The sequence below is a fragment of the Neopsephotus bourkii genome, unplaced genomic scaffold (assembly GCF_033783945.1).
Source record: "Neopsephotus bourkii isolate Nb327-2 ecotype Australia unplaced genomic scaffold, CSIRO-AGI_Nbou_v1 NB_1846, whole genome shotgun sequence".
In the NCBI taxonomy this organism is placed as follows: Eukaryota; Metazoa; Chordata; class Aves; order Psittaciformes; family Psittacidae; genus Neopsephotus; species Neopsephotus bourkii.
The window spans coordinates 501,082-512,681 of record NW_026902319.1 but is presented as its reverse complement, the minus strand read 5'-3'; the positions used below and the strand labels follow the sequence as shown (position 1 = coordinate 512,681).

At 40.9% G+C, this 11,600-nt stretch overlaps 1 protein-coding gene across 5 annotated transcripts in view; it reads left to right on the top strand.

Moving 5' to 3' along the window:
* JAKMIP2 (janus kinase and microtubule interacting protein 2) overlaps positions 1-11,600 on the top strand; it is a 44,068-nt gene extending 32,468 nt beyond the window's left edge. For 2 of the 5 annotated variants that reach the window (XM_061344007.1, XM_061344008.1), the window contains exons 14-21: positions 1,083-1,181; positions 1,514-1,567; positions 2,424-2,489; positions 3,532-3,600; positions 4,616-4,693; positions 5,415-5,618; positions 5,990-6,055; positions 9,202-11,600. In XM_061344007.1, coding sequence (XP_061199991.1) covers positions 1,083-1,181; positions 1,514-1,567; positions 2,424-2,489; positions 3,532-3,600; positions 4,616-4,693; positions 5,415-5,618; positions 5,990-6,055; positions 9,202-9,309 — 744 coding nt within the window. In that variant the 3' untranslated portion in view covers positions 9,310-11,600. Of the gene's footprint in view, positions 1-1,082; positions 1,182-1,513; positions 1,568-2,423; positions 2,490-3,531; positions 3,601-4,615; positions 4,694-5,414; positions 5,619-5,989; positions 6,056-7,592; positions 7,666-9,201 lie in introns of all 5 variants that reach the window. The other 3 variants (XM_061344011.1, XM_061344010.1, XM_061344009.1) reach the window with 3 other exon arrangements.

Genomic DNA, 11,600 nt, shown 5'->3' with positions numbered 1-11,600 from the left:
TGTAGGCCCTCACACGACGACCCAGTGGCGCCTGTCTGCCCACTTGCGAGCACTGTCACTGCCAGCTCTGGACACGTTCCTTGTTGAGCAGCTCTCCTCATGACCTGCAATAGGGAAGAAAGGCCCCTCAGGTGACTCTGGAGATTAACGGAGGAGCTACAGAAGCCTCTGCAGGTGGCCAGAGGACTGTGTTAGACCTTGAGCTCCCGCTTCCTGGTCCGCCCCCTGTTATAGGAGTGCTAACAGGCACAAGCTTCCACCTACTTTTCTCCAGTATGAGCTGGTTTATTTCTCAGTTGCTCTTTGCAGTTGCTGTCCAAAGCCTTACACACTTGCCATTCAGAGCTTGAAGGTAACACAGGGCCTTTCCTGGCTCTCATGGTTCAGTACTGGGACAGATTTGTCCCTTATTTATAGAACCCAGTTTTACCTGACAGCTGTGTTCCATGACATGGAATGGGACTGGCCAAGTGAATTACATACACCAAGAATATATTTGAAATTTGATTTTCACTGCTGTGTTTGCCTGAGTACTTGAAAGGGATGAGAAATAACATCTTCCAATTTTATTTTTGTCTTTGGTCCCTTAAGACAGGACAAATATCTGTGGATTTTGTGCAATGAGGGTGTATAAACAGCTGATTCAATCAACTTCTTTGAACGTACTGCTTTCCACGGATACTGGAACACCCAGCATACCAGGACAAGCAGATGTGTAATTGGAGTATCCTAGTAGTCTTAAGTCAAATACTTGTTTCTAAAGGCAGTATTTACAACAGTATAGTTGTTCAGTACCTCACTAGGCAAGTCACTCGAGTCTTAGCAGGTGACAGCCTTTCCCCAGCCAATTTGCTAATTAATATAATTAATCAATAATCTCCTGTAAGAGAATTATCCTGAGTTCAGGATCCCATCCCACTTGGCACCCTGTTTTTCAGACTAGGTCTGAATGTTTCTTTGACTTGTAAAATGAAGAGCTTGGCTTTGCAAAGCATGATATAGTAGCTATGGCATTTAATGAGCTCTGTGTCCATCTCCTTCATTCTAATATGTTCTCTGTCATCTTTTCAATTGATTTCTAGGAAAGAGAGAGACGGTCCCCCCCATTTAATCTCCAGATTCACCCATTCTCAGATGGTGTGAGTGCTCTACAGATCTACTGCATGAAGGAAGGGGTTAAGGTAGGTCAGTTTTATAAGGCAGCACTTCTCATTACAGGAGTATAGTACAGCCCATATAACACATTATATTGATGTCTGCCAGTAACTCCAGTAAATTTTAAACATTTAAACTCAGTCTACAATGAATGTGTGCTGACTGACACAGTTGAACTGGACTCATAATTTTCACCATAATGACAAAACCTGGCTCAGAGGTAATTGAAATCAGTGTGTGAAGCATTTCCATGGGATAAAACAAAATGGTTGATTTAAACATGGATTGTAGGGGGGACAAATACTGCGGCTGTGACAAAATGTACGTTCTGTGCATTTACCTTATTCTCTTTTTGCAGGATGTCAGCATCCCAGACCTCATAAAGCAGTTAGACATCCTAGGTGATAATGGGGTAAGTTAAAGTCAGAGATATTTTCCTTTTACAAGTTGCATTTTGTACAGGAGCATAATTGAGATCTATAATTATCATGACTATTTTCTAAGATACTTGTTGAATTATGCAGCATCAGAACAATTAATTTAAGGAGTTATTATTTCCATAAGTTATGGATTTGTGAGATTTCAAAAGTCAGAAGCCTGATAACGAAGTAGCAGCTTCAGCATCTGGTTTAGCAGACTGGGAGACTGTCCAAAGGCCACTGATACTGGGAACTGGGCCTGACTGAATTCCAGTCATTCAGGAAAGCACATGAATTCATTTGGCAGTTTCAGCCAACCACTATTCATCAGGACTAGGATTCCTTTGCATACAGTTTCATAAATAGGCAAGAGTTATCGAATCCCTTATGGTTTTCTAAGTGGACATTGCTGTCTGCTTTAGTCATCTGTGTAAGAGATCATCTTGTATCTCTGGCCAATGTTAGGTATGTTTTAAGAAAGTGAATAAGAAATAAAAACGAAGGCTCATGATTGTCTGTTCATGTGCTGGTGTAAATCAGCATTATCTTTACAAAAGCATTAATGGAAATTCAGCTTTGTAAAACTAGCAGGAGGAAAGACAAATGGGTCTAATTTTAGTTTAGATTTCTCTTAAGATGCAATGGAAGGAAAACATATAGTTAGCCCATATCATGCAGGTAGGCAAAAGCAGTCTTCTTTTTAATATGTTATCAGACTGATGGTTTTATGGGATACCCAGTACTAAAGGGATCCCCTGAAAACAGTAGACCTAATGTATCACCTAGATTATCTTTATTCATGAAGGAAACTGCTGCCAATTTTCTTATTCCCTCTCTTTCCCTACTCAGAATTTGAGAAATGAAGAACAAGTGGCCATAATTCAGGCTTCCACTGTGTTGTCCTTGGCAGAAAAGGTAAACTGTGTGCTTGCTTTTCTCATTTGTCATCTAAGGCCTCATGTAACACTGGAAATTTTCTGCTCTGTTGTTGTCAATATTGTCAGACTTTCTAGTGTCAGAAGTGATTCTCCAGATGAAGTAAACTGTGCCAGCACAGTCCCAAACACCTGCTAAAGCAGCAAAACCACCAAACTCAGCTGGTCCAAGCTGTGAAGTCACAACTAATGCAAATAAAAAAGAATGTCTAATGAAACTTGCAAACGTAAACTGAATGAGAAACCATCAGACATTGAAGCTGCAATTAGTTATAGCATGGGATCTCTGGTCCTGACATTTCCAAAGCTTCTTAAGGGATCTGTATACAAAATTCCCACTGTAAGTGTATGCCTAAGTTACTTGTTTTGGAAATGAAAAAGAAAGTGAGGATTGGTTAAAATTGATTTCTGTGGCACAAAAGCAGCACACAATTTTGTCAACATGACAGCTTCCAAGGATTCTAGTCAACAATTCCTTCTCTGTAAAGAGAATGGCCATCTACCCAGCTAAGCTATTTTTAAGATAGTTTTGGAGAGGCATTGGCACAAGGTGCCCAGGGAAGTTGTGAATGCTCCATCCCTGGCAGTGTTCAAGGCCAGGTTGGACAGAGCCTTGGGTGACATGGTTTAGTGTGAGGTGTCCCTGCCCATGGCAGGGGGGTTGGAACTGGATGATCTTAAGGTCCTTTCTACCTTAACTATTCTATGATTCTATAAGATGCTAGAGCCCCATCATGGGCCCCTTTATCAGTGGGATGAAATGGGTTTCTTGTCCATCTAAGGAAGTGTGCTTTTCCATCTTCCAGCAATCTGGTAACGGTGATCCTGTTGCTGCTTCTCTGTCATGGGCTGCCTACAGACACTGTGGCTGCCCCTTTCACACAAGAACAGCCTCAGGATGGGCCTAAACTAGCAATAGGTTACTAAGAACAGACTAACAAGATACTGTAGATGTCCCACTTGCCACTGTCCATGTGCCCAAAAGACACAGCAGGCTACAGCTCTCATTTTCTTCCCTCCAGTGGATCCAGCAGATTGAGGGAGCTGAAGCTGCTCTGCATCAGAAGATGATGGAACTGGAAAGTGATATGGTAAGCAAACTTTCCACAATACACATTTTAGGGACAAGGTACTGAGTGTGTCACGTTCACTTGGTATGCCAAGAGAGAACTAAAAACGTCTTTTGGCAAATTAGGTATGTAGTCTTCCTCTGATGAGTTCATGAAGTAGTTACTGGTCTGGTTCAGAAACAGAAGTAGTGAAGGTTTGAAAACTTTCTATTCCCATGTGGATGACTGTTTAAAAGTACAGAGGGCTGGAAGGTTGCTCAGTGGTTTTTCAGAGATGAAAATGACTGCACCCTTTGTCTCATAAGATTCACAGTCTAAACGTCAGCTGTTGTATCATGTTCTATTAAACACCACTATGTGGGGAAGTAATGAATTATTACCATTTTCTTTCATTACATTTTAAGCCTATACCATCCTAAAGGTAAAACATTCACAGCTGAACGGAAGTTGCTATAGCACCAGTAAAGTTAGTATCTTGCTCTGTTCTTATTCTAGTTAACCTACAAGATAAACAAGCATAACTACAAGAGTTGGATAGCTGTAGTGGTTTATATCCTATTCCTGTGGTTTGTCTGTACTTGAGTCAATTCAGCTTAAGGTAGACTGAGAAGTTAAAGCAGAGCAGCTTCCCCCAGATAATGTGAGCATAAATATGCCTGTTTAGTTTATTACACTTTCATACTTCTTCTAGAATAAGAGAAAGCACAAAAGGAGTTGTCCATGATGCCAGAAGATGTAACTTTAGAAAAATTGTGCAGAAACCCCCCAATTACATTACTGAAATGCAAAGCAATATCACTAAAGTCAATAAAGAGATGATGTTCCATGTAGATCAGATGTATTATCATACACAAGCGGCCCACAGCTATTTTCCCTTCCTTCTTTTCCAGCTCAGATATTAATAACTCCGCAGTGTCATTTGACGACCAGTCTCTAATCCTGCCCGAGTCAGATAATTGTAGTTGATTGCATAAAAATTCTTAAAATATTTGGAGTAACTCATTATTTTTTCTGTCTACATGATCCTTCACTGTAGGAGCAGTTTTGCAAAATAAAAGGTTATTTGGAGGAAGAATTGGACTACAGGAAGCAGGCTCTTGACCAAGCATACATGGTATGTACAAAGGGAATTCTACAGCACATATTGGCCAGCGCTGTGAAAGGACACAGACTCATGCTGGATCAGCAAGAGAGTTTTTTGCTTTTTTCCTAGCTTTTTTTTTTAGTTTTTATTTTTCCCATTCTTCTAATGCTCTGCCGTGCAGTCTGTACATTCACCACGACATCTGCCTTTTTCTTGTCACAGAAAGGCAGATCTCCTGAAGTCTGAAACGTTTTTGTCAGTTAAAGGCAACTATTGCTCATTAACGTCAGCTTGTCCAGCTGGAGTCAGTGCAACCAACTGGAACTCAGATCTGGAATGAGAATGCTCCTTGATTAGCAGCATTAAGACCAAAGTAGTCTGACAGTGACCTTCAGTCTTCCCTCCTGTTTTCTGAGCACAATGGGTCAGAATTTTAGAATTGGTGATATATTCATCCTTATAGGTAGGAAAAATATGACTCCTAATATCTCTGTAACTGCTTAAAAAAAAAAAAAAGTGTAAAAGTTAGGGATTTCAGTGAAAATTATATGAAAATATTTTAAAAATAAAAGTTCATATCTTGTTGTCAAAATGCTGAACCATTTTGAATTCTGTTTTCCACATTTTTGCACACTTGAGCACAGAGCCCACCTCTTGTGCAGGTGCCTGAATCTGCCACTAAGTCCCCAATTCCCACTGTGTTTTAAACAATGCTTCATCTCTAACTGGCTTTTGGTATTGCATCAACCAGAGGATCCAGGAGCTTGAAGCCACCTTGTACAATGCTTTGCAGCAAGAAACAGTGATAAAGTTTGGGGAACTACTGACTGAAAAACAGCAGGAAGAGCTGAGGACAGCAGTAGAAAAGCTAAGACGTCAGATGCTGAGGAAAAGCAGAGAATATGATTGCCAGATTCTTCAGGAGAGGATGGAACTGCTCCAGCAGGCTCATCAGGTAAGAAAAAGGAGCCATGTACATGTGTAACTACTCAGATTCGCTGTGTAAGAACATCAGCTGAGGTGCTTTAGGCAAGCTTCAGGTCATAAGGGAGCCTGGCATCTAGTGTTTTTAGTTGACATTAATGTCCAGCGTTTGAGGATACAGTCACATGTATGCAGTAGCATGTTTTGAGCAGTTGTACACATGGTAAAGACATGGTTGAGCAAGGTTGGTGGATGGGGTCATGGTACTTCACAAGATTAACTCTGCCAGAGAAATGCATTTGTTAATTTCCAGGGTCTTGGCACTGGGAATTTGAAGTTATTTCTTCAGCAAAGCAGATTTACAGAGAATTCAGTCTAGATGCTTTCTTTTCTGATTTTTAGCGGATCCGAGATTTAGAAGATAAAACTGACATCCAGAAGAGACAAATTAAGGATCTGGAGGAAAAGGTTGGTTCTGTTACGCTTCTGAAGCATGCTAAGCAACCTTTTTGAACATGCTGACCTAGTTCTTGTGAATTACACAAGCTTTCTGTTACGCTGAATCAGCTGGATCTCTTGGTGCTATTCTACTATGCTTTCCTTTCAGTTTGTATATTCAGACTATAATCTTAGAGTCCCCTCTGCAACATTTCATTTTAGGAAATATATGCCAAGCACTTTTAATTATGGTGAATGATAAAGGCAAACAAGGAAGCCTTTACTTGGCTGTTAAATGCTGTGTTGGTAGACAGGCAATGCTTCCATCAAAGGCAAGGTGAGGCTAGCAAACAGGAAGGACTGAATAAAACCAAGTGAAAATGATTCTTATCTGGCGGGACTATAGAGCTCCGGTTCTGATGCTGTCCTTTTTACTGAAGCTTGTAATTACTATGTGACATAAACATAGCACTAGAATCTTGTCCTTAAACTGAACTGCCAAAGAACTATATATGCACATTCTTTATATGTAATACATATATACACACACTGTCAAAATACGCACTGCATTTTTTTTTTAGTGAATAAGGCCAACTCTGTCACATTGACACATTTTTCTACTTGTAGCTAGGTTAGATAGGGTTGCTGAAAAAAGGTTACAGCAGAGTGTGCTGCTACCAAAAATGTCTTTTCTAGAAATGCCAGACCAGTGTAAAATGCATCTCTGGTGGTGGCCTTGATGATGTACTTTTATTAATAAATATCAACATTCATGTGTGAAACAGAATATGAAATAATGGCTCTATTTGTATAATGGTAGCAGTGCTAACAAGCTCTTTCAGTTTGTATGTATGTTCCTAAAGTGAAACAAGTGGGCATAGTGCAAAACTTGATACACATAATTCTTTCTGCTTTTCTACCAATATTTTTGTGATATAAGGACTCTGTCTGTCTTTCTAACGTATGTAACTTGGAAAAATAACAGATGATATGTGATGAAAATAAAAAAGCAAAGCAGAGTTTATGCCATGGTCAAATGGAGACCTTGAATAGGAGACATTTTAGTGTCAATTTTCAATTCACAAAAATTCACATCTCTGAAGATAACACATTCATGATTAAAATGAGACATAAAAAAATATTATTAAACATTTAATTCTTAGGGTTTGATATTATGTGTGTGTATGTATGTGTATATATATATATGCATGTAAATATTCCTGGGCTATTTCCAGCATGGATTGATGGCAGTTTTTTAATGCACTTAAAAATACTACCCATGCTATTTTTGATATCTAGCTTTGTTGACTTAAGTCAACCCATCATAGTTCATAATGCCAGTTTTACTTCAGGCTTTCAATATGGTGCCCATTCTAATTGATCACAAAAATTAATGGGATTGGTTTTCTAAACTTGAGAGGTGGTATGGTACCTACAGAAGTAACTAGGGAAATAGTGTTTTCCGAATGCATAGTCATTCTAGTTGTCCTAGAGAGTGCAAAAGTAATTCTGATGCTTACAGTGCCATGACCTTTAGTTCTTAAACAATCTTCTTTTTCTTCTGCAGTTTCTATTTCTATTCTTGTTCTTCTCTCTTGCCTTTATTCTTTGGCCTTGATGTCAATGTGCCTCTTGGAAAGGTAAGACTATTTTCTTTATTTCCTCCAAGATGGTGCTTCTTGCATAGAGCTGAGGATCACATCCCTGTGTGCCTTTGTGTATGTCTGAAGTCAGAGAACTCAGCAGGTTGTTGTCCATTTGTGATAGTTCACAATGGAGAGTCATCACACTTCTGAGTTGCCACAGGGAGTTGCAGTCAGACCAGCACCATCCAGCACACTTCTTAACAATGGCCAATGCCATTATGTAGCTGCTGCTATTTGAAACATACTGCCTTGATCCAGTGGACATTAAACGGACTAAGTTAAGACTGCATACTTACTAATGTTCCTGCTGCAGGGTTTCTGGAAACCATAACACAGCAGAGCCTCTGTGAGATGCTGAGTGGCCATGACTGGTGAAAATTTGATTTTACAGCCTCTTGCTTATTCACTGTGGGGAAAAAGATCAGAAAGTCTGTACTCTTAAGGAGCCACAGTAACAAGTAAATTTATCTTACTGTCTTTTCCTGTAACACACAATCATGAGTCCAGAACAAGCTGCCAGCCTAAAGGGAGAGTCAGAAAAACAAAGAAAATAGGCTGCCCCGTCCCTGGCAGTGGTCAAGACCAGGCTGGACAGGGCCTGGAGCAACCTGCTCCAGTGGAAGGTGTCCCTGCCCATGGCTGAGGTTTGGAACTGGGTGATCTTTAAGGTCCCTTCCAACTCAAACCATTCTATAGCTCTGTGATTAAAACCAAACAAACTCGGATTTTAAGGTGCACCTTGAAAACTCACAGGAACTGACAGCGACGTTTGCAAGAACCTGTCTGCATGAGTGTTTGCAATTGCCTATACTGGTGTCCTTCTTTTAGTTTATACCACAGCTGTGATAAAATCCTTTTGAAGCAAATGAGAAAAACTGGGGCAATGAGAGCTTCAGGATTTCCTGTACATAAAGTTTTCACCTATATTTTCCACCTTATGGGTATGGGATTGTTTTTCTGTTGAGTATTTGCCTCTCATTCATGTGAATTTGAATTCACTCCGTGATTTTTACCATGTAGGCTTGAATGCTGAGAGAATACAGAAAAAATATGGCCTTTTTTCCCTGGTTTCAAACCTGAGAACCGTAATTCTTTTCCATATGTAGGGAAGGCTTCCTTGGAGCAGGCTATGCTCGCCTCACTGCTGCATTAGTCAAGGCTCTGGGGTTGCCCTGACACCACAAGCATACCACCCACTGTTATGTCTCCTTTCACTGGTGAATTTTAGGCATCTTTGGTTCAAGAGTTACTGAAACTGGTGCATAAATATTCATCTGAAGATGCCCATGGGGGCTTTTATGGATGAGAGGGCTGTACCTTACTGTTAGGGTTAAATGGACAGGCTTGGCAAAATACCCAGAATTTTCACAAATGCCTTTCATATGGACAAACAAAAACAGTTTAATGCTGATAACTGTAAGAACAGACCTTTTCAGCTTTGACTGATAGCTGCATCTGGTCAAGGGTGGGGAGGTGGAGGAACTTCTCACTTATCTGATACAGATGTTCTTTATTTTATTTTATTTTCAGAGTGCCCGACCACAGCTCAGTCCTTATAAAGGCAAATGCTTCCACCCCCTGATGAAGAGAACATTGTTTACACCTATTTTAAGAATTATAACATTGAACAACCTGTAGCCAAGACTGCAACCACCTTGTATTTTAAAGCCATCACTCAAGATTTGTTACTTGACAGTTCCTGTCTAAAGCTATGATATATGCTGCATCTAATGAAATTCTACATGTTGAAATCGGAAAAGGGGAAGAAAAATAAACTGTGAACCTACATCACTTAGGAAGAACTTAATGGGAAGGAACCGCTTTCAGCTGATCAAGTCAGTGTGTCATGGGCATGGAACCAAAGTTACAACAGAAAAACCTATCCCTGCTGTGCAGGGCAATCATTTAAATGTGAGAACGCCATACCACAAACAGATCAAAAGTTGACAGGGCAGAAGAAGCATGAGCCATGGAGAGTTGCTGACAACAAAGCGCTCAGTGTGAACTGTCTGGCTTTCTCACTGTAGGGACTCCTCCTCTCTTTGGTTTTAACCTCAGGAACAAACGACGGCTGCGATGTGGGGGAAAAAAGGAAAAATGCAGTGTGTTTTAACAGAGGATGGGCAGGACAGGGCACCACAGTTTGCGCTTGAGACCATAAAAGAGCATCACCCTACTCAGCAAAGGAAAGGAAGAAGAGGGTGTCTGGCATAAGAAGGATCTCTGATGGAGTTCCAGCCTTATCTCTCTTCACTCTCCCTCCAGGAAGAACAGCCTGTCTGTTGTCAGACACTTTTCATACTCTGTTTAGAGACTGCCATTGAGATAATAATGACTGTACTTGGTTTTCCTATTTGAATAATACACTGAGGATCACTGGATTGGACCTGCAGAGTAGCTTCTGAGAAAGAAAAGTAGTTTTGGAGGGTGGAAGAGGGAAAAGCCAACTCCCTTGTCCATGTGGTACAATCCACAGTGCAGCAGCTTCCAACTGTGTTGTCCCAGCTTGGAACAAATGTTTTGGTTTAGCTTGTCAAACTGATTTTGATAGCTGGCTTCCTGATCAGTGACACATAAACCAAAACTGGGGACAAGCTGTGTGAACACATCTTATTAGAAGTCAGAAGTATCGCTAGTCTTTATAGATTTTTCCACAGCTAAGGATCACTGAGTAGCTTGCATTTCAAAGCATTACTTCCCCTTCTAACCACAAAGCTTGGAACCCAGTCCTGGTGTCTCCCAGAGGTCTCACAGGTCCATGCTGTGCAGTCAGGAGCATCACACATGCAGCCAGCATGGTGAGGTCCTGTGCCCCACGAGCACTGCTGTGCTGAATGGGAAGTACTGGACAGGGCACTTCTCTATGCCAATGTTTCCATCGCCCTGCAAATGGAGTCGTGCCTGTTTAAACTTTGGGTTCCTGTGGCAGGGCTCCTTTTTAAGTTGTCTTCCACGATGGAGCCTTACTTTTTACACTGAGAGAAATGGATGTCTGTATTACAAAGTAGAAAACTGAGGGCCAGAATACAGCCTGCGCATTACTTAAACCTTCAAAATAGGCCTCAAGTGTACCAACACTTTACGCACATACCAGAAGCTTTAAAAGTGCTTTTATAAAGAGTCTGTCCTTTGTTTGCTTGTTTATTTTTACAGATGAAGCAACTGAGGCACAAAGCAGTGAAGTAACTTGCCACAGCAACTTCAGCAGGTCAGAAGCAGTTCCTCAGCCACAGCAGAGATGAAGTTCCTCTAGTGTTGAGGGGTGCCTGCTCCTTGCAGGTATTTTTTGGCCAGAATAGCTTCTATTCATTAATGTTCATTCACCCAATTGGATTGCAATGCTGGGCTCCATTTCTCCACAAAGACTCTTACCATCCTCATTTCTTGCATGCCCTGAGATTGAGTTAAGCCTTCCATCAAACATTAGAAGCTATTTAGCAAGTGAGTTTTTCCTGCTCCTTAAAATTAATTTGAATTACAGAATGACCACATCTTCCTTATGCAGTCTGTTTCAGCCAAGGTGTTCACTGAATTCTTCACCAGCTGTATGTTGGTTGGTCCATTTTTTTAAGACAGGCTTTTAGGCAGGTATGTTCAATGAATATAGGTATGTTGCATGCTCTTTGTTCAAACTCCCCTGGAAGAATCTGTGGTTAAAGTTGTCCCAAACCTACATGTGCTTTCCAAGAGTGCTGCTAGCAGTTCAGTCCCGAAGCTCTGGAGTCAGCCCCTTTGGGAGTCTCATCCACACACGTGACACCTTTAGATCACTGAGCAACTTCACAACATCTTATTAGCTACAAACAGGAGTTTCCTCTCTGGTTATTCCCTCTAGCACCTCTCACTGTTTATTTTCCCCTGTTGCAGTCCATTGTTCCAGTTGGCTGCAGTGTCCTGCAAGGTGAAACAGGCTGTGGAAGTTCTTTGCC